At 47.2% G+C, this 23,541-nt stretch overlaps 1 protein-coding gene across 8 annotated transcripts in view; it reads right to left on the reverse strand.

Moving 5' to 3' along the window:
- NSF (N-ethylmaleimide sensitive factor, vesicle fusing ATPase) overlaps nucleotides 1-23,541 on the reverse strand; it is a 98,075-nt gene that overhangs the window by 38,916 nt on the left and 35,618 nt on the right. For all 8 annotated transcript variants that reach the window (XM_077917443.1, XM_077917444.1, XM_077917445.1 and 5 more), the window contains exons 6-8: nucleotides 23,426-23,533; nucleotides 20,172-20,247; nucleotides 10,041-10,196 (exon numbers count right to left, since the gene is read on the reverse strand). In XM_077917443.1, coding sequence (XP_077773569.1) covers nucleotides 10,041-10,196; nucleotides 20,172-20,247; nucleotides 23,426-23,533 — 340 coding nt within the window. The remainder of the gene's footprint in view (nucleotides 1-10,040; nucleotides 10,197-20,171; nucleotides 20,248-23,425; nucleotides 23,534-23,541) is intronic.

Below are 23,541 nucleotides of genomic sequence, written 5' to 3' on the forward strand. Positions count from 1 at the left end.
AGCTGGTGCAGAGGCGGGACTGACTCAGAGGGGACTTCAGCGGTCTAAGCGTAACAGACGTGGGGCTGCGCGCCTCGGCTGTGGAGTGTGCAATGTACTGCAATAAACATCTTTGTATATAAACTGGACCTGGCGTTGGTCTCTTGTGAGCTGGGACATGAGGCAGCCCTGACACTATCCACTCAATCTTGAGTGGTACCCGAAATGGCAGCTCACGGCGCTGCAGCTCCCAGGAGCAGAACTAAGGCAAACATGTTCCCTGGTTTGGAAAGGCCGGTGTGTAGCTCTGAAATGGGCTGAGTCACAGCAGCAAATTTGATAATACTGTTGACATTTGTGAGTTGTTGTTGTTGTTTTTTACAAAAGAAAAACAAAAATGATTCTCCTTTGCTATTGCCTTGATGGAGAGTTGGATAACGAAAAAATTTATTAGTCAGCTCTCAGGCATTCGAGAGAGACAACCAGAAAAGCAAATATACACACAGTGTATAAATGGGGGAGGAAAGAAAAATATCACTGGAGGTGAAAGACTAATTTTACACATGAACCAGCAAGGTGGTGATAAATTAAAAGTGATCCTTGTCAAATTAGTGTCAGGGTAGAGCCGGTTAATTCAGCATACTGGGGGAACACGATCTCTTGTGTAGCCAGAAAAAAGTGAGGCGGGATTCGAATGATGAGTGATGCCAGCAAAGGGGAATCCCAGCTTGCCGAGACGAGAGAGGCTACGGAAAGGCTACGAGCAAGTTGGGGCAGATTTCGCACAAGCAGGTTTAGGGAATTTCTGTTGTCAGGCAAGCCAGATGGACGTAATCCCTTGCTGCTGTATGCTAGCCCCCTTGAAACAGGAGGCCACACGGTCAGGTGAAACACCCAAAGGCTTCACTTATTTGAGACTCGCCATTATCAGACAACTGGCCAATAACAAGAATTATTGTGAATCGATCTGCATACATAGCCACATGCATTTCATTGCTGGACCGAAAGGTTATACTCAAAAACTTGCTCCTTGCCCATCACAAGCATCAGAGAGGGGATGTGCGCACATCTGTACTCTCAGAAAACAGTCGTTCACTTCAGCAATAGCTTCACCACTAAAGGACTCTACTCCTGAGCTGTCCACGTTGCCAACACAATAGGGAACAAACAGAGTCGTCAGTGCAGACAATACAAAACTGTGGTTGTTTAGTGTTAAATTATTGGTGGAGTAAGGTAAAGGGACCCCTGACCATTAGGTCCAGTCGTGGCCGACTCTGGGGTTGCGGCGCTCATCTCGCTTTATTGGCCGAGGGAGCCGGCGTACAGCTTCCGGGTCATGTGGCCAGCATGACTAAGCCGCTTCTGGCGAACCAGAGCAGCGCACGGAAACGCCGTTATCTTCCCGCCAGAGCGATACCTACCGTATTTTTTCCTCTATAAGACTCACTTTTTCCCTCCTAAAAAGTAAGGGGAAATGTGTGTGCGTCTTATGGAGCGAATGCAGTCTGCGCAGCTATCCCAGAAGCCAGAACAGCAAGAGGGATTGCTGCTTTCACTGCGCAGTGATGCCTCTTGCTGTTCTGGCTTCTGAGATTCAGAATATTTTTTTTCTTGTTTTCCTCCTCCAAAAACTAGGTGCGTCTTGTGGTCTGGTGCGTCTTATAGAGCAAAAAAATACGGTATTTATCTACTTGCACTTTGACGTGCTTTCGAACTGCTAGGTTGGCAAGAGCTGGGACCGAGCAACGGGAGCTCACCCCGTCGCAGGGATTCGAACCGCCGACCTTCTGATCGGCAAGTCCTAGGCTCTGTGATTTAACCCACAGGGCCACCCGCGTCCCCATTGGTGGAGTAAGCGACTGCTATTCCAGCACACAGGGATGATGTGTCAGCAGGTGAAAATTCTAGTAGATCACAAGGAAGACTGGTCCACATATGAGGGAAGCAAGTCACAGCAAAAGGGGGAGACTCCCTTGGCTTCTTCAGCAGCCGGCCCCATCTCTGTCTCCTGGTCTCCTTCCTCTCCTGCCTCTGATTCTGGACTGCTCTCTGTCCCAGCTTCTTCCTGCTCACTAAACCCTTGCTGCCTCTTCAGCTCCCAACACCTCCGTTTCCCAGTATTCTCCCTCTGACCACTCATCGTCGTCCTACCACCAGTCCCCTGGCTCTGAGCCTTCTTCCCCTGGGGGTTCCCTTGGGGGTTCCCCAGCTGCTGCCTGCCACCAATCCTCTGCATCCAACCAATCCACAGCAGCAACCCCAGATTTCCACAAAGCACCTTGCTCTGTCACCAAGGCTCCGTCCTGTTTCCAGCAATGGCAGCTATGTGCCTTTGGGACGCCTGCAAACTGGGCAGGAAGGCAGCAAACCTCCCCACAGCTTACAGCACTGAGAGGTATACTGCCATAGCTCAGTGGCAGAGTATCTACTTCAATCCCTGGTGTCTCCAGGTACGGCTGAGAGGCGCTCCAGTTTGGAGCTCTGCCACCAGTCTATGTGGACAACACTGAGCTTGATGGACCTAAGGGTCAGACTCGGTGTAAGGCAACTTCCTGTGTCCCTGAGCTTCTGAAGAGGGGAGGTTCCATGTTAGGTGCAACACCTAAAAGCACAGATATTAACCTCTAGAAATGTTTCTACAGTGGTACCTCAGGTTAAGTACTTAATTCATTCCGGAGGTACGTACTTAACCTGAAACTGTTCTTAACCTGAAGCACCATTTTAGCTAATGGGGCCTCCTGCTGCCGCCGCGCCGCCTGAGCATGATTTCTGTTCTCATCCTGAAGCAAAGTTCTTAACCTGAAGCACTATTTCTGGGTTAGTGGAGTCTGTAACCTGAAGTGTATGTAACCTGAAGCGTATGTAACCTGAGGTACCACTGTAACCCCCTTTCAGAGTGATCTAACTGAGCAGCAACCGCCACATTTCGTGGCAACGAACTCCATCCGTTAATTCAACACTGCAAAGTCTCTTTTGTCTGACCTGAACCCACTGCCAATGAATTCCACAAGATGCTCCCAAGTTGTTGTTGTTCAGTATATTTGTATACCGCCCTTATAATGCGGGTGGGCGCTGTGGTCTAAACCACTGAGCGTCTTGGGCTTGCCTATCAGAAGGTCAGTGGTTCGAAACCCCGCAACGGGGTGAGCTCCTGTTGCTCTGTCCCAGCTCCTGCCAACCTGGCAGTTCTAAAACATGCCAATGTGAGTAGATAAATAGATACCGCAGCGGTGGGAAGGCAAACAGTGTTTCTGTGCGCTCTGGTTTCCATCACAGTGTCCCCTTGCACCAGAAGCAGTTTAGTCATGCTGCCTACATGACCTGGAAAGCTGTCTGTGGACAAACGCCGGCTCCCTCGGCCTGAAAGCAAGATGAGCGCCGCAACCCCATAGTCGCCTTTAACTGGACTTAACCGTCCAGGGGTCCTTTACCTTTGACCTATACCCCCCTACATCTGTGCTTACAACATAAAATCACAATATCAAAATGCACAATAAAAACAAAAACAACCCAATAATCTCCCCTCCCCAGCTAAGTTCTGGCATTACAAGGACAAAAGCCATCACAACTCAAAAGTGGCCCGGGAAAATTGATTTGCCGTCTTTTGTTTCGCTGGAGATACCATCCACTAAACCTGGGACCTTCGAGAGAGACTAAGCATGTTCTCTGCCGCTGGTCTCGCTTCCCCCTCCCCCTCACCTCTTCTCCACCTGGAGAGCATCCCTCTAAAAATCGCGCCCACCTGGCCAACATGGGAAGCAATGAGAACACGGAGACAGGCTTCCCTTCAAAATAGGAAAGTGATGACAAACTTGGAAAATGTCACGACTCGAGACTGCGCCGTGGGCTCCTCCTGCAGCGAGACAACACTTGGCTTCGTAGCTTATCTCCGCTCTGGGAGAAAGGCAGGCAGTGTCTCCAAATGTCAGCGCGGTTAACAAAGAACCTTACAAAGCTCACCCTCTTCCTCTGGGCGGGCATTTCTGAACGCCTCCGTGTAGCGCAAGGACCATTCCCCACCAAAGGTCACTCGCGTTAACAGGGCACCAGGGCTATCGAGCGGCTTTTAATTACTCGCTCACCCGCTCACAACAGGAAACAAATAAGCCAAACAACGAAATAAGAGCAACAGATGAATCAAGGGCCAAAGACGACGTTGTCATCACTGAAGCGGGCTCCCCCCAAACAAAGGAATTCTCAGCAGGTTGACATATGGTGCAAATTAGACAGAGACAACCGTACTCTCATTGTATCTTGGGAAACGGGTCTGTAAAGGTCAGCTTCAGGTGCCATTCATGGGATTAGCTGCTCCCAACCTACCCACCCGACTCTTCCAGTCTTTTCATACTACTCAGGTGCATGCATAAGTGACATTTGTAGGCTGGGAATGTTGCTCAGTGGGAACAGAACAGACTTTATTTGATCATTTCGTCAACCTACAGGTGTACCCAACAAAAGGCAGGCACTGAAATGGGTTGGGAGGGGGAAGCTGTGAGATGCTACCATTTAGACAGCTTCATTAATGTACGTAGCATTGTACAGAGTTTCGTGAGGTTGGGGCCTCCAGCCTTTTTAGCTAATACAGTGGTGCCCCGCAATACGAATGCCTCGCAAGACGAAAAACTCACTAGACGAAAGGGTTTTCCGTTTTTTGAGTCGTTCCGCAAGACGAATTTCCCTATGGGCTTGCTTCGCAAGACGAAATGTCTTGCGAGTTCTTGCGAGTTTGTTTCCTTTTTCTTAAAGCCGCTAAGCCGTTAATAGCCGCTAAGCCGCTAATAGCCGTGCTTCGCAAGACGAAAAAACCGCAAGACGAAGAGACTCGCGGAACGGATTAATTTCGTCTTGCGAGGCACCACTGTAATAATAATAATAATAATAATAATAATAATAATAATTTATTTATATCCCGCCCTCCCCAGCCGAAGCCGGGCTCAGAGTGGCTAACAACAGTAAAATGACACAACATTCTAAAATCATTTCATTATAAAATGATGTCTGTGGCCCAGGACCTCCAAGGAGTTTTTGTTTGAAGACCGTAAGGTCCTCAATTTCAACAGTGCGGAAGAAAACAGGTGGAGGGGCAGAGACGGTCAAAGATAGTAAGGGCTGAATATGAGCAAATGCAAACTTCACCCTGGTCCTTGTTGGGGATTAAAATTAAGGGGTTTAGCCAAAGGGTAACTCATCATTGGTTGATTTGGGCACGCCATTTGTAGGCTGCCCCATAGGAGAAAGTTCTCTGGGTGGTGCGCAGCGCAAAATAAGTCAACACAAATGAAAACAAATCATACTGTAGTAAAAGGCAACGAAACTCAGCCATTTAATACACCAGAGCAAAACAAATCAATTAAAAGCAGGGGGCAGGCAAACTGAACGGCCTGCAAAGCTGAAGCAATATAGTGAACAGCAGTACAATCTGTTGGGGCAGAAAGAAGGTCTTTGCCTGGCATCCAAGAGAAGTATGGCATTCCACAAACTGGGAGCCACCACTAAAAAGACTCCATCACTCACAGCCCCCAATCGTATCTCACTTCGCAGAGGCACTTGAAGAAGGGTGCAAATGTCTCAAGATACATGCAGGGAGAGGTAATCTTCCAAGTACCAAACTAAGAAGGGATTTAAAGATAAAAAACAGCACTTTTTGATCTGGGCCAAGCAATGGAGCCAGCGGAGATGGCAAAGTCCTGCCAAAGCATTCCATAACACCATCCCAGTTAGCCCTCTTGCATTCACGTTCCGTGCCCCGTTCTGATTTTCGAATTACACATCATTGGTGTCCGACGGCAGGGGTCAAGAAGTGGAACTTCACACCACACCACACCACAGCGCTGTGATATCTTGCATACTTTTTACGCAACAATACAGCAGGAAGACAGTAACTGAATGAGCGACGGCTGTCATGCACTTAGCGTAACGTCTATTGACCTCTAATGTTACGTTTTATCCTAAGACCACCTGCAGGAAAAGTTGACAAAGAAGGAAGATGAATTGGAACCAACGGACCTCTAGGATTTATGTGAACTGCAGAACAATTATCTCCTTCTGATGGAATGTGGAGGAGATCAGATTAAAGCAGGAATTCTTAACACACATACAGAAAAGCCCTGGGCTACGAAGTAAAAATCGCACACATTTTTAAAAACACACACACACAGAAAAACTTTGAGCTCAAAAGTGGGACTCAAGGCTTGCTCGCTTAAAAAATAATAATAACTATGTTTCATCATGTAATTTTAGGCTTTTAGCAAAATCGCAGCCGCAGAGGAGACATGCCAGCAGCCTCATCCACTAAGAGCTTGAAAATGAGAAGGCGGCCGAACAGCTGCTTGAAGATTATAGGAAAGGCCACCAGCACGGGAATGGGTTGCAGCTCGCTGAGGCTTAAGTTTCAGTCATCAATTGCAGGCAGCATTTTAGGCAATAGGACTGGCCCTCATTGTTGGCCAACTGTCAGCCAATGTGGTAAAGGTAAAGAAAAAGGGACCCCTGACCATTAGGTCCAGTCATGGCCGACTCTGGGGTTGCGGCGCTCATCTTCCTTTATTGGCTGAGGGAGCCGGCGTACAGCTTCCGGGTCATGTGGCCAGCATGACTAAGCCACTTCTGGCAAACCAGAGCAGCGCATGGAAATGCCGTTTACCTTCCTGCCGGAGTGGTACCTATTTATCTACTTGCACTTTGATGTGCTTTCGAACTGCTAGGTTGGCAGGAGCAGGGACCGAGCAACGGGAGCTCACCCCGTCACGGGGATTCGAACCACCGACCTTCTGATCGGCAAGTCCTAGGCTCTGTGGTTTAACCCACAGCGCCACCCGTGTCCCTCAGCCAATGTGGTACTGATGGTCAAATAGAGAGCTTTAAATCCAGTCCCTCTCTCTTTCTCCATCTCCTCTGGAACAAGAGTGCTGAGACACACTGGCTCAACGTAACACCAACCAATTGGCCAACCATGGTTAGGCATCCCAGAAGGAGCTGAACATTTGAATCCTGCTCCTTTGCACAAAAATGTGCTGCTCCCTGCTTCCCTTTGGGGAGCTAGGAGCCGGTTCACACATAATGCTAAGCCAGAGAAGAGTTCACAGCTGCCCCTTCTCCAGTCCTGCAGCCGTTGCACCATTTTAACCAATATTTGTTATCGGGTTTACAGCTCGTGGATTGCCGGGAGGGTATGAACCACAAGCCCTGGTTTGGACGACACACGAAGCCAAGCCATAATTTAGCTTCCAGCAGCATAGCCAGAGGATTGCAGGAGGAGCACAGCAGCTAGGATCTCCTCTCCAGGAGCGATCACATTTGAAATAAGCCACGGTTTAGCTTAGCATTACAGGCAGGGGCCAGAAGCTTGGTTTTAAAATAAAAGGTGAGATGCCAAAGGATTGACTTGATAATAGAATTTACCTTCCGGTCTAGTATTTGCTATGCCAAGGTCTGTATAGTTAAAGCTATGGCTTTCCCAGTAGTGATGTATGGAAGTGAGAGCTGGACCATCAAGAAGGCTGATCGCCGAAGAATGGATGCTTTTGAATTATGGTGCTGGAGGAGACTCTTGAGAGTCTCATGGACTGCAAGAAGATCAAACATATCCATACTTAAGGAAATCAGCCCTGAGTGCTCATTGGAAGGACAGATCCTGAAGCTGAGGCTCCAATACTTTGGCCACCTCATGAGAAGAGAAGACTCCCTGGAAAAGAGCCTGATGTTGGGAAAGATGGAGGACACAAGGAGAAGGGGACGACAGAGGACGAGATGGTTGGACAGTGTTCTCGAAGCTACCAGCATGAGTTTGACCAAACTGCGGGAGGCAGTGGAAGACAGGAGTGCCTGGCGTGCTCTGGTCCATGGGGCCACGAAGAGTCGGACACGACTAACGACTAAACAACAACAACAACAACATGCAAGAGCAACTACGCTGGAAGACAAAATCTCTGCACAAATTCAAAGGGCTGTCAACATTTGGCTTAGGATAGGTCATGGGGCACTAGTGATTCTGCCACTGCAACCAGCCACTATAATAAATGAGGACAAACAGGAATGTCCCAGGTCTTAGCCGGAAACCCATACCTGAAATGGAAGGAAGCAGAATGGGACAGGCCACCGTAGGTGGAGCACAAAAACACCCAGCCCAAAACTGTTTTAGGCTGCTACCCAGTTCAATTTGAATGCTTCTTTCCCCCCTCATAATTGGGGAGCAAACATGGCTGAGGAGGAGAACCCCTCCATTGTCCCAGAGGATGGAAACTTTGCTACGTTAATTACCACTAGGACTGTCAGGCACAATGTCAAATCCAAGGGCCCCTCCATCCTCCTCCATTCATTTTTATGTACCCCAGCAAACCAGCAAGTCACGGATGCTGGAAGATGCCTGTCTAGGCTCTCTCTCTCAAGTCCAATCTAGAAAGCAGCAAAGAGGATTTTGGTTCCTTTAATATTCGACATACATATTATGGCAAGCTCTCCTATTGACTAAAACCTACTGTGTCATCAATGTCCACAGAACTTTATTCCGTGATGGATTTATTCGCATTATTGCCACAAGAAACAAGCACGGCTACCCATTCTCTTCTAGAATTTGGGGATGGGGCTCACGAGAACTTAGTTACTTCCTAGTTTTGCTCCGTACTCATGTCCGACCCCTGTTTGCTTTACTGGGGCTGCGTGACCCACCAGGGGCCAGATCTGCCTGCCTCCACCTCTGCCAGCCTTAATGGCCCCCCAAAACCCACCGCCTCACAGATGCAGCACAATGAAGTGGATTTATAAAACTCCTTCTCCCCTCCTCCCTTTCATAAGAGTTGGTGGAAACCACGCTGAAGCAAACAGCAATGCAAGATGGGTCAATCTTGGCCAAGCTGCAGCTGGCATATTGACTGCTGCTCACTTGTGAGGCACAAGAGCAGGGAAAGGCGGGAGAGAGAGAGAGAGAAAACACAAAAGGGGTTCTTGGGGGGAGATCTGCGACTGCTACTTTGTGCAGGGCTGAGGAATGGCTTTCTTCTCCTTTCCCTCCCCCTCGTGAATTATTACGGCGGACCCAAGCAGATGTCAACCTGGCATCCGAGCCCTGAAATATAGTTGGAAGAGCAAGTCATAACTAATGCACAGGGGGGGAAGGATGAGTGTCAGGAAGCGGCACTTTTCTTCAAATTTCAGATAAGCTTCTTTCGCCTAAGGGAGGCCTGTCGAAGAAGAGAAAGGGAACTGGGATGGAAGGCTTAAAGCTCAGCTTGCTAGCCAGCAAGCGTCCATCTCGAAGTGGGCCATAGCATGTTGAGGAACACGTGTTCAGCAGGAACAACAATGACCCTGGCAGGAAGAGATATTGATTAGCAAGTCCGTATACTTCCACTGTGCATCTGGATGCTTCTAAAGCTTCATTTATATGTTCCCTGGAACAGCACGAGGATTCTATCTTCAAATGTCAAAGTTCAACGTTTTACAGTAAAACTGGGAAGGAGTTATTATGGACAAAGGGGTATCAGAAAATGGGCTGCTAGTATGGTAGGTTCACTGGAGGCAAGCTCATTCCAAGACCTGAACCCATTGCCAATCAATTCCACAGGATGCTCCCAAGTTGTTGTTGTTGTTGTTCGGTATATTTGTATACCACCCTTACAATGCGGGTGGGCACTGTCTAAACCACTGAGCATCTTGGGCTTGCCAATCAGAAGGTCAGTGGTTCGAATCCCCACGACGGGGTGAGCTCCCGTTGCTCTGTCCCAACTCCTGCCAACCTAGCAGTTCGAAAGCATGCCAGTGTGAGTAGATAAATAGGTACCACTGCGGCGGGGAGGTAAAGGGCGTTTCCGTGAGCTCTGGTTTCCATCACAGTGTCCCGTTGTGCCAGTAGCAGTTTAGTCATGCTGCCTACATGACCCGGACAAACACTGGCTCTCTAGGCCTGAAAGTGAGATGAGTGCTGCCGCTCCATAGTCGCCTTTGACTGGACTTAACCACCCAGGGGTCCTTTACCTTACCTTTTACCTTTACATCATCATCCTTTGTGAGACCCCCTTGGACACCATTGTGGGATTTTGTTCTCCTTTAGCTTTGGTACTCACCCATCTGTTCCACAATCTCAGGTGGGAACACTCGGGAGGCAAAGGCCCGCCGGAAGATGTCAGAGAACTCCTTATCAAGACCCCCAATGCCCATCTTCTCAAAGTTCCAGTCAGGGTTGATTATCGACTGGCGGTTTTCTCTGGTTTTGGATTTGCCTGTGGGAAGGGAGAAAGGAATCAGCTCAAGGATGACAAATTCAGTGAGCGCATGGAAATGTTGCAGAGTTCTGTTTCGTGTGTGCAAGTTGCTAAAGCAAACTTCAAACACAGTGTAGTTAGTGTGTGTGTGTGTGTGTGTGTGTGTGTGTGTGTGTGTGGAGGTTAAGAACAAGAGCCACAAATTCAGGGCCTTTAGAGACCCTAAGCACTAAGATTTTGGTGCCCCCATATATATCTAATTCAAAATATAAACAATAATAACCCGTAAAATAAATTTCTATTTTTTGAAATGAAACAAAGCCTACAGTAAGATGGAAATTATTTTTGTCTACTTTCACTTTATTTATATTCGATAAAAATTTCTCCTACTTTTTCTAATTGCAAAATCTTTGCTCAGATTGTCAAAACTAACCTTACATAACACATCTGCTTCCATACTTAGTAGAGATAAGGCCTCGAGCCTGCCTTGTTGAATAGTTGTTCTGTTGGGATTTTTAATATACAGCCGTACCTTGGAAGCTGAACGGAATCCGTTCCGGAAGTCCGTTTGACTTCCAAAACGTTTGAGAACTAAGCTGTTTGAAAAGCAAGGTACGACTGTACTTCTGCTGAGAAAATGAACGCTCAAATGAGCAATTTGTGACCGTTAATGTAAAAAAACCGGCAATGGAAAATTTCTGTGGTGCCCCTCTTCCCTTGATGCCCTAAGCACATGCTTATTTTGCACAAATTACCTGTTCACATCTCAGTTCAGCCTTGGATCTGCTGAACGGACCCAGGAAGGCAACCCTATCTCAGCTTCAGCCCCATACTACCAATCTAACCTGGGGATTATAACCCCAATGTACTTGCAGAGTTGTAAAGATTACAAAGATGTGAGCTAAATGCATTCCATATTTAGAAGGACAGGGGAGAGAGAACATGATAGGAAAGGATCAATCCTGATGACTGGCAATTAATTTAAGCAATTCATCAAATACTTGAGCTAACTTGAGGGTGTGGAAAGGAGCGTTCTCTTCCATAGAAGAAAAACACACACCAAGCACCAGGAGCCAAATACACTCCTGTCGTTATAAATATACTTTTAACTGCAGCACAGGGAAGCCACAGATGATGTAGAACACATAGCAGTCATTGCTGGTCTAGACCCTATAATTGATTTCACACTGAAAGTACTGTAAGTAGAAATCAATACTGCAGTAGCCCTGACATCAAAGGGGAAAGTGGGTTTTTGTTTGATTTATTTCTTTGGAAAAGGTAACTAGCAAGTCCTATACACATCTACTCAAAAGCAAGACCCGTTGCATTCAATTGAGCTTACTCCCAGGTAGGTGAATATAGGAATGCAGCCTAAACGACTCAAGAGACTTTCAAAATTACAGTATGTTTGGTTTTTTAATTCTATTTCTTATAACAGTGGTATATTTCTATTACATTTTAGAATTGACTTTCAACCGAATGCATAACGTTTCACATTTGTGTAACACATAGAAACCCTAAAAACAATATAGTTGTACCTTGGTTGTCGAATGCCCTGGAACTCGTACGTTTTGGCTCCCCAATGCCACAAACCCAGAAGTGATTGTTCCGGTTTGCAAACATTCTTTTGGAAGCCGAATGTCCGACGGTGCTTTTGGGGCTTCTGATTGGCTGCAGGAGCTTCCTGCAGCCAATCAGAAGCTGCGATTTGGTTTTCAAATGTTTTGGAAATCAAACAGACTTCCGGAACGGATTTCGTTCGACTTCCAAGGTACGGCTGTACTGTTTTCTTCTGAAGAAAGCAAACCAGTTACTACCTTTTAAAAACACAGTACTCTGGTACCACCATTCCATTCTCTGGTCAGAGCAAAAAATTACCCAGTGTGGAAAAGCATCAGGAAAAAACTGGGAGAAACAGCATCTTTTGGATAGGTTGGTAAAAAAATAATAATTAGGGCATAAAATTACTCTCCAGCCTTAAAGTTGCTTTTATCTTCTGTGTTATTGTTTCCCAATTTACTGCCCCAACAAAAGCACAGCAAGTCCCTTTATTTTATCTTGCACAGCACATGCAGAGGTGATGCCTCCTGGTTAGCTGAGCTGGTTTAACTGCAAAGAATGCTCTGCTAACCGCAGTCCAGCTTCTGTGAAGGCAGGGGAAGTTGTCGGTTCGGCTGGGATTTAATTACAACCGTGCAGGCACAAAGGCTAGCTGAGGACTAGGGAAGAGACACTGGGAGGTAGGGAAGCTAGAGGACAGGGAGACAAGATGCAAGAAGGCTGGGGAACGTTACAGAGCAGACAGAGAAAGGTGGAGAAGAGGCTGGGGGAGAGAATGCTCACAGAAAAGGGCAGAGAAAGGCAGAGTCGAGGCAAGGAAGGGCAAATGGGAGAGGTGGCTCCAACAAAACTCAGCAGCGTTTGAGGTCAGGAGGGCCTATATGATATGGGGTCAAGAATGTTAGGAAGGCGGCCATGAGACAGGGGCCTTAAAAAGTGAGCAAAGTAGGTGATGGCCTGAACAGAGGAGAACCTCAGCAAATCAAGGATGCAGGAGATATGGAAACAAAAAGAGGTGCTCAGGCGGTTGGGGGGGGATAGGTTTGGGGCAGAGCTACACAGGGGCTAGACTCTAGAACATGGGTAGGCAAACTATGGCCCAGGAGCCGGATCCAGCCCAATTGTCTCTTAAATCCGGCCCGTGGGCAGTCTGGGAATCAGTGTGTTTTTACATGAGTAGAATGTGCCCTTTTATTTAAAATGCATCTCTTGGTTATTTGTGGGGCCTGCCTGGTGTTTTTAAACGTGTAGAATGCGTACTTTTATTTAAAATGCATCTCTGGGTTACTTGTGGGGCATAGGAATTCATTCATCCCCCCCCCCAAAATATATATATATATATATATATAGTCCAGCCCTCCACAAGGTCTAAGGGACAGTGGACCGGCCCTCTGCAGAAAAAGTTTGCTGACCGCTGCTCTAGAAACATGTAGGGCTCTATAAACTGGCAGGAAGGAAGGAGGCGAGGGAAGGAGGCCCAAGGAGCCATGCAACCAAGTGGACTTAGGGCTGCTTGGCTTGCAGCAGGAATGGGAAGCCTGCGATTCTCCTCCACATGTTGTTGGACTACAATTCCCATCAGCCTCTGGAGGACCACAGGCTTCACAGACAGAGCGCTTTAGAGCCAAGTGAATTCTGTCTGCTGTTGTTCCGATTGCTATATTGGTGTAGCTTTGTGATCCATCAACACTAAGGACCGGTGGCAGACCTGACAGAGGCACACATGTATCGATTTATGTATTGATTTAAAGAGCTCAGCCAGTCTTCGTCTGCAGGCTTTTGGTGTTTTCATTTATTCTGTTTCCTGCAGGATGGCTGCAATCATACGACCTCTTCCCAGAGTTAGCTGGCCTCTTACGACTGCTTAATTTTTACCTTTTACTTTTCTGATTCTCTGCTGCCACACACTGGTTGTGGCCTGTATTTTAAAATTTGAAAGCAACGTGTCTGGGGCCATTCATTCGCTCAGAAAAACTTTCTTCGCTTGATTTCAGAGTCCGATTTTACAATACCGCCTTGTTAAAGAGTGCGGTTTTAAATGTGCGCAAATGATGTTATCAATAGAACAAGCCGCTTAAAGCAGGGCAAGACAAGGCAGATCCTGCTGGAATTAGCACACAGCTGATTTTGAAAAAGCAAAGGTTTCGACTCAAGTAGTCACCAGCACCTTGCGCAAACTCAGTGCTAAATATATGAGTGCTAAATATATGAGGGCCACATGCATCTATCAGGGTACACAACACACCAATAATAATATCCAAGTTGAAGCTAGATTGTGGGTTGATTGATGCTGATGTAAAACAAAAACCAGCGGAACCCCATTTCCAATGCAAGGAGGCTAATTTCAATGTCAAGCCTGCAGTACTACCACACCCAGGTACAGAACCCTGCAACTGTGAAGTCTAACTGCCACATGGACAGGGTTTCCCCAGGTCCAAATCAAAAAGGAAGAGCTGCAGAAAAGTATCGTTGTTATTTTCCCAACCGGTTAGCACAGAGTAGCCCTGATTTCACAATAGGTCCCAAAAGATCATACCCCTGTTCTGCAAAGGCAGAACAGAGGGGCCCTGCTTAGCTAAAAGCTGATTTTTACAGGGCACTTTTCCCCAGTCAGTGGAGATAAGTAAGTAAGAGCAGGGATTTGTGCATTGCCGTGATATTTCTGGCACTTGTGGCTGCAGAGATCCACTGCAACCAACACCTGCAGCAATCTCAGAAGTCAGAAGTGCGGCTGAGGAAGATTTCCAGTGGTTGGGGTGGGGCTCCAGTTCTCTACAGAGATCCTTGCTTCTCCTTGCTACATCAGAATAGATTATGCAAAGTAATAGAAACTGCTCGATTTGAAGAAACGTACAGTAGTACCTTGGATCCCGGACGCCTTGCGAGTCGAACGTTTTGGCTCCCAAACGCCGCAAACTTGGACGTGGCTGTTCCACTTTGCAAACGTTCTTTGGAACCTGAATGTCCGACACTGCTTCTGATTGGCCGCAGGAGCTTCCTGCAGCCAATCAGAAGCCGTGCCTTGGTTTCCGAACGTTTTGGAAGTCGAACAGACTTCCGGAACGGATTCCGTTCGACCTCCGACGTACGACTGTATACATGCTAACAGATTTCAACTTCTCCGGACGCAAAATTGGGACTGCCTGGTCACTGAACCTTTAACTTTAAGAAAAAGTTGAGCCTTGTCTATCAACACTCCTTTTGATTTGATCAGTTCCCCAACCCACATACAGGTATTTCTCTTCTTTCTCGCATAATTTTTGCTCCCTGCAGCTCCTCCTAAAAAGGTAAAAGGTAAAGGTACCCCTGCCCGTACGGGCCAGTCTTGACAGACTCTAGGGTTGTGCGCTCATCTCACTCTATAGGCTGGGAGCCAGCGCTGTCCGCAGACACTTCCGGGTCACGTGGCCAGCGTGACAAGCTGCATCTGGCGAGCCAGCGCAGCACACGGAACGCCGTTTACCTTCCCGCTGGTAAGCGGTCCCTATTTATCTACTTGCACCCGGGGGTGCTTTCGAACTGCTAGGTTGGCAGGCGCTGGGACCGAACAACGGGAGCGCACCCCGCTGCGGGGATTCGAACCGCCGACCATGCGATCGGCAAGTCCTAGGCGCTGAGGCTTTTACCCACAGCGCCACCCACGTCCCGCGCAGCTCCTCCTACCCTCTCCTATTCCAGCCATGCAAGCAGCTAAAAAGGGGCCCCTGCAGAGCAGTTTTCCTCCCGGCTTGACCCACTCACCCAGCCAGCTCCTCTGCACCTTCCGAGCACAGAGGACAAAGGAACGAGAGCCAGAGAGCAAGTGGGCATTCGAGGGAACGAGTGAGAACCAGAATGCAAGTTCCTGCTGGATGCTTTGGCATAACCCCACTTCCCCACGGCCTGCCCTGTCTCCTCCTGCAGTGACCAGAGACACGAAGGGGAGCCGAGTGGAATATCCATTCTTCTAGAGGGACTCAGCAGGGTTAGAATTTGCCCCACCTGAACACCCCAAGGGGGCCTTGTCTTCGCTGCCGGAAAAGCCCTAGTTCTTATCCTTTGGGATGAGACTTGGCTTTTTCCATCCCTTATCTTCTCCCTGGGGACACATCTCAGTTGCTTATACAGTCGTACCTTGGTTCCTGAACGGAATCCATTCCGGAAGTCTGTTTGACTTCCAAAATGTTCAGAAACCAAGGCATGGCTTCTGATTGGCTGCAGGAAGGTCCTGCAGCCAATCAGAAGCCACGTCGGACATTTGGCTTCCAAAAATAGTTCGCAATCCGGAACACTCATTTTCGAGTTTGTGGCGTTTGGGAGCCAAAATGTCCGAGAACTAAGCTGTTCGAAAACCAAAGTACGACTGTACTCCGCTTTGATTTGGGCATACAGTGGTACCTTGGTACTTGAACAGCCTCGCTCCCAAACAAATTGGCTCCAGTACACTGCAAACCCAAAAGTGTTTTGGTTTGCGAACGTTTTTCAGAAGCCGAATGTTCCGCATGAGTGCAGGAACCTCCTGCAGCCAATCGGAAGCCATGCCTTGGTTTTCGAACTGTTTAGGGAGTCAAACGGACTCCCACAACGGATTAAGCTCGAGAACCAAGGTACCACCGTATCTGCAACTAACCCCTTTTTTGGTTTACTCCCTCAGCCTAAAAAAGCTCCTGGGAATTTGGAAGTTTTACCATGGCTTCTTTTCCCCCACAGAAGCTTTTCTCCCACAAACCTTCCCCCACAAGACTTGCTCCAAGCCCAGCTGGGAGAAAAGCAGCTACGGGGAGGCGGGAAGTTTCAGCAAACCTTCCCATGCCCAACACCTCACCCACTTAATCTGCTACTTGGCGGCAGCCCATAACTGAAGGCAAAATTCTGCTGCTATTCTGTGTGGTTCTACCTTGATGAATGCCCTGCCTCTGGGCCACACATCCTGCCCCACTTTTATCAGCTTCATGCAACACCTGTTGCCTACACGGCGTGAAAGGAAAGGAGCATTGAGAGACTAATAATAATAATAATAAATTTTTATTATAACCCCAAGCAACTATTAAGGGGAGAGATATCCATGGAGCTAACAGCCAGGGCTGCTTGCTAGGCTCTAGCAAGAACACAAAGCTAAATATTATTTGAATATGGTTAGAGAAGGACACAAGGGCAATATGCACACCCCCATTAAGTGTTTCCTGAATTTGGCAAATGCAAATATAGCCTGAAGGAAGATTTGTAGTGAGGAGTAATTGTAAAATAAAAGAGGAAGGAAGTTGTTGTTGTTTAGCTACATAGACAGACGGGCATAGATGCAAGCTATTATACAGTATTTTGTTCAAGGGTACAGTATCACCTAGGGACGCGGGTGGCGCTGTGGGTTAAACCACAGAGCCTAGGACTTGCCGATCAGAAGGTCGGCGGTTCGAATCCCCGTGATGGGGTGAGCTCCTGTTGCTCGGTCCCTGCTCCTGCCCACCTAGCAGTTTGAAAGCACGTCAAAGTGCAAGTAGATAAATAGGTACCACTCTGGTGGGAAGGTAAATGGCGTTTCCGTGCGCTGCTCTGTTTCACCAGAAGCGGCTTAGTCATGCTGGCCACATGACCCGGAAGCTGAATGCTGGTTCCTTCGGCCAGTAAAGCGAGATGTGCACTACAACCCCAGAGTCGTCCGCGACTGGACCTAACAGTCAGGGGTCCCTTTACCATTTTACAGTATCACCTACAGTCTGGAAATTCCTGAAGTTAATTTATGACTCCAGAGCTGAATGTTTGCGCAGTCTCGTGTTGATTTTTCAACTGGGCTGGCTACCTATATATCTGAACGAATTAAACTTGAGGTAGCTAACACAAAACCACAACTGGCAAAGCTGGCTGGTGAGTGCTCAAATCGCAACTGAGCTCTTGCGGTGATAGGGGGCACTCTCTCCTTTCTTAACAATGAAAGGCTGAGGAGAATGCAGGTTGAATCCACAAGATTTAAAAAGGATTTTAACTAGAGGTCTCTGTTTAGGACCTTGGAGAGCTACCGCCATTCATCTGAACAGACCAAACTTTCGTTCTCAAACTTTTTCTCCTCAGGCCCACACTTTCAGAATTAATATATATATATAAATACATTGGAAAACAAAAACAAGCTAAGAAGTTCTATTTGTAGCTAGAACACAAATATCTTATAATATCCAAAAATTATAAAACAATGCAACTACGTAAGAACATGAATCATTCCCACACACTTGACACTCTTGCTTTCGTGTTGAAAAGGTATCTAGCCATATTATACATTTAAAAAAAAATTTTTTTTTGATACTATACAACACTGAAATGTTCAAATGTTTCTTTGACTATCCTTGAATCTTTTACGAAAGAATGGAAATGGTTTATTGAATATTTACAGATAAATTGTAAACAGATAAGAACATTGGCAGGATTATTGTAATGACCTGCAGTTTTGCAAGAGTATAAAATTAAAGTAGATGAATAAATGAGCAAATTAAGTTAATTTGGATATGCAGAAGATATTAAAAATTAATTCAAACAACCGCAAAAAGAGGGGAAAGGAAGTTGAGCTTTGAAATGTTAAAATGATTGTAAAATTAGTGAAATGTATGAACTTGAAAAACATAATTAAAAAAAAAAGTGCTGATTGGGGGAGAAAAGATTACCCTTGAATCTTCCTGCCAAACTTGCTATCCTCTTTAGTCACGCCAGTGTGGCAGACCACACCCTTTGAGAACAACTGGAATGGGCGATGGTAAGCTTGATGGACCAGTGGCTTGATTTGGTATATGTCAGCTTCCTATGTCTCCCTGGGAGATGCTACAACCTTGTCCTCTGCTCTCTCCTACCCCAATCCCCAGCAGAAGACGCCAGCAGCCAGCTACTGCCAGCAAGACAAGGAAAAGAACCCTGCTGCTTTGCCTTCTCCAGCTCTGGCTACTGGATGCAATCAGAGAGGAGGCCTCAGCTGTCTTCTGGTCCTTGCATGTCAACAGCACAGGCCTTTGTTACTGAAATTCCCTTTTGCTACCTGCAGAATGGCTGGCCATTGGAATTTCTTCTGCAGCACAGCTAGTAAAGTCTTTTAAAATATAATAATAATCCCTGTCACTGTCTGTTATGATATGTGTCTTGATCTCTTCCTGTTCACTCTTGCTATCTTTCCACTTGAAAAAAGAAAATAAAGGAAGCTAAAACCAAAAGAGCATCAGCACTGCTGGTCAAGATACAACCTACGTGTGTGTGTGTGTGTGTGTGTGTGTGTGTGGTTTTTTAGGACCTGGAATAGTAATAGTGGTACCTTAGTTCTCAAATGCCTTGGTACTCAAACGCCGAAAACCCAGAAGTGAGTGTTCCGGTTTTCAAACGTTTTTCGGAAGCTCAACGTCCGATACAGCTGTTGGCTATTGTTTCCTGGGCGCCTGCACCCATCAGAAGCTGCACCTTGGTTTCCAAACATTTTGGAAGTCAAATGGACTTCTGGAACAGATTAAGTTTGGTGCTTCTGTTTTTGCTATTTATTTGGCGTTTTTGAGGCTTTTTCAGTTGATTTGTTTTTGTGACTGTGTGGAGCCCAGTTCATCTACTGATTGATTGATTGAGGGGAAATGGATAAAATCCTCCCATCCAACCAATGACTATCATCAGTGCAGGTAAGAAAAAATAATAATTTTTATTTTTATCATCTACAATACTGCCTTATTTATTTTATAGTGCAGTACATTGATTATAGCTTTCATTTTATGGATCAATGGTCTTGTTAGATAGTAAAATTCATGTTAAATTGCTGTTTTTGTTGAATGGTCTCTTTAAATGTGAAGGTTCATTATTGTTCCACAAGATGTGTATTTCTTTAAGGGCCAGAGCAAATAACGAGACCCAGTTTTACAGCTGTGAAACAGTATAGCAGGTGCTGCTAAGTTGTGTTAATTAAGCTGTGTCAGCAATTGGGTATAGTATATAAAGAGCAGCACCTAGCTCTCTCAGGACCCTGGGGGATGGGTCATGCTTGTTGATATATTTAGTGTAAAAGGAGTTTTTGTTTTTGTTATTAAAACCTTGTTAAAGTTATTTTTGAGTTCCTTGTAATGCGTGGTCTTCCCAGCAAACTTTCTGCAGTGCAACTAAACTGCAAATAGCCAACAGTTTTAGGGGTTGTTTTTAAAAGTCTGGAACGGAAAGCTTGCCCTGGTTGGCTTTGGAACGCTTTGGTTTTGGAACGGACTTCTGGAACGGGTTAGATTTGAGAACCAAGGTACCACTGTATAAACTAGCTAAAAATTAAAAGGGGAGAGAAGATGCAACTTGAACGAAGAGCCCAGGTCTATGTTTGACAGTCATGTAGATAAGGACGCAAGGGCAGACAGGCTAGTAAATACTGCTGTGGACTAGTAATTTTTGTGGACTTGCCAATAAGGAAGACAACAGACTGCTTGGAATGTATAACTGTTGCCCCAGGGCCACACTTACCAATGAGAGTGAGGGAAGAGCTCTCGGCCTTTTCAAACGCAACCTGGCTGTTGCCAACGACAAGACCAACTTCGATCTGAATGAACGAAAACCACAATTAAAAGCCTTGAAGAATAGTAACAGACACTCGTGCTTTGTGTTCCCCAGAGAGCCTCAGAATGGAAAGAGAGGGCCGTTTTTATATTAAGACAAGCTCCATAGCAGCAGAAACCAGCAGGCAGCATGAGATGAAGTCATCCCAGCGCAGCTGGTGCTCAGCTTCAACAAGATTCCTAGCGGCATATGGTCAAAGAAGACCTATTTGTGAGGATCCGCCCCCATCTCAAGCTGCGAAAACAGGGGAAAGGACCTGGACTTCAGGGCTCTGGAAAGGAAATCAGCTCCCAGAACAGAAGGCAGGTGAAGAAAGAGCTACAATGCTGTTTCACTCAAATCAGTGGGGTGCTGGCACAATATATAAGAGTGGGCACAACGAAAACGAAGACGCAAAAGAGATTTACCTCTTTATGAAATAACACAGATCTCCAGGGCAGGGAGGGTGGAATTGGCACGAACCCTGGTTAATTAAAAGCTGATTCAAACCAGCATGTTCCCCATTTTGGCAGAAGGATATTCCTGACACATTTGGGAGGATTTCAGATTAATTCCTAGAAGCTTCTGGCGAGTCATACTCCATTTTTTAAACTCTAGGTATAGCAGTCTTCCATTATCTTCTGCCCCCCATTTTCTCTCTCCTTTTTTTTAAATGGCCTTTCAGCTGATTCCCTGGTGGCCCGCTGGAATGTGGAGTTAACCAGGGCTATCAACTGTCTGGCTCCGAAGCGCCCTCTCCGATTGCATGGAGCCCGGACAGCCCCGTGGTTTTCTTCGGAGCTGAGGGCGATGAAACAATCGCTGAGACGGCTAGAGCGTCGGTGGCAGAAAACTCACTCCGAATCTGACCGGACACAGGTTAGAGCTCAACGTCGAGCCTACCAAGTGGCGATAGCGACGGCGAAGAAGACTTTCTTCGCCGCCTCTATTGCATCTGCAGAAAATAGTAGCAGGAGACTCTTTCAGGTGGTCCGCAATTTAACGGAACCACCTTTAACATCGGGGCCTTGTAAAGACCCCAAGATCTCCTGCAACGATTTTGCAAAGTTTTTTGCAGATAAAATCACTCATATTCGGAAGGAGCTAGACACCACCGTGGGAGCAGGGCTGGGGCGGGAGAGTGCTGGAGCTCTGTCTGGTCAAGTTGCATGGAACCAATTTCAATCCGTTACCCCCGAGGATGTGGACAGGCTGCTTGGACGCGTGAAACCAACCACCTGTCTCTTTGATCCTTGCCCATCCTGGCTAATAAAAGCAAGCCGGGAAGGGCTGAGCGATGGGCTCTGCGGGGTGGTGAATGCTTCCCTCTGTGAGGGAACATTCCCAGATCCGCTGAAAGAGGCGGTCATTAAACCGCTTCTTAAAAAACCATCTTTAGACCCGGCCAGTATGGCCAACTATCGCCCAGTTCTTGGGCAAGGTGATTGAGCGTGTGGTTGCTGAACAACTCCAGGCACGCCTGGAGGATGCGGACCATTTGGATCCCTTCCAATCGGGGTTCAGGCCTCATCATGGGACTGAAACTGCCTTGGTCGCACTGGTTGATGATCTCCGGCGAGCTAGGGACAAAGGTGAGAGCTGTTTCCTAGTTCTGCTGGATCTCTCAGCGGCCTTTGATACAATCGACCATAACATCCTTCTGGACCGTCTAGAGGGGTTGGGAGCTGGGGGCACTGTTATACAGTGGTTCCACTCCTTCCTCCTGGGCCGTGTTCAGAAAGTGGTGGTGGGGGATGAGTGTTCAGACCCTTGGGCCCTCACTTGTGGGGTACCTCAGGGTTCCGTCCTCTCCCCCATGCTTTTTAACATCTATATGAAGCCGCTGGGAGAGATCATCAGGGGGTTTGGACTGGGTGTCCATCAATATGCAGATGATACCCAGCTCTACCTCTCTTTCAAATCAGAGCCAGTGAAGGCGGTGAAGGTCCTGTGTGAGTGCCTGGAGGCGGTTGGAGGATGGATGGCGGCTAATGGGTTGAAGTTGAATCCTGACAAGACAGAAGTACTGTTTTTGGGGGACAGGGGGCGGGCTGGTGTGGAGGACTCCCTGGTCCTGAATGGGGTAACTGTGCCCCTGAAGGACCAGGTGCGTAGCCTGGGAGTCATTTTGGACTCACAGCTGTCCATGGAGGCGCAGGTCAATTCTGTATCCAGGGCAGCTGTCTACCAACTCCACCAGGTACGCAGGCTGAGACCCTACCTGCCCGCGGACTGTCTCGCCAGAGTGGTGCATGCTCTAGTTATCTCCCGCTTGGACTACTGCAATGCGCTCTACGTGGGGCTACCTTTGAAGGTGACTCGGAAACTACAGCTAATCCAGAATGCGGCAGCTAGACTGGTGACTGGGGGCGGCCGCCGAGACCACATAACACCGGTCTTGAAAGACCTACATTGGCTCCCAGTACGTTTCCGAGCACAATTCAAAGTGTTGGTGTTGACCTTTAAAGCCCTAAATGGCCTCGGCCCAGTATACCTGAAGGAGCGTCTCCACCCCCATCGTTCTGCCCGGACGCTGAGGTCCAGCGCCGAGGGCCTTCTGGCGGTTCCCTCATTGCGAGAAGCAAAGCTACAGGGAACCAGGCAGAGGGCCTTTTCGGTAGTGGCGCCTGCCCTGTGGAATGCCCTCCCATCAGATGTCAAAACGATAAACAACTACCTGACATTCAGAAGACATCTTAAGGGAAGTTCAGGGAAGTTTTTAATGTATGATATTTTAGTGGGGTTTTTGGTTTCTATGGAAGCCGCCCAGAGTGGCTGGGGAAACCCAGCCAGATGGGCGGGGTACAAATAATAAATTATTATTATTATTATTATTAAAAAGGATTGATTTGGTTGTTAAGTAGGATTATCTTGGTGGGGGTGAAATTATGGAATCATTCTAGCTTGACAGCCCAGGGTTGGGACTTTGCTTGTATATTTTGCAGAATGAAAAGGAGATATTAATCAGATGCTCGTTCCCCACTAATTAAGATGGGAAACACATGTGTGAATAAGCCAATGCAGATCAGCATTTAGGCTACAGCTGGTCCAGCACTGAGTGATAAGGTGCTCTCAGAAAGTCCACCATCAGGGCATTGCCTCAGGATTAGTGGACTCTATTCACATATCCAATCATTGCAATTTACACTGAGGTACCTCAGAAAGGGAGATCCAGTTCTTACCTTCTGTTTTTTCCCTGTGGCCGGCTCTCCTTTAAGAATACTGGGATCCATGGCTTCAATGTCCTTGACCAAGAGGCCAAAAAGCTTGTCGTTGAAGCTAAACACAAGCTGTGCAA

Source organism: Podarcis muralis, chromosome 13, assembly GCF_964188315.1.
Source record: "Podarcis muralis chromosome 13, rPodMur119.hap1.1, whole genome shotgun sequence".
Taxonomy (NCBI): Eukaryota; Metazoa; Chordata; class Lepidosauria; order Squamata; family Lacertidae; genus Podarcis; species Podarcis muralis.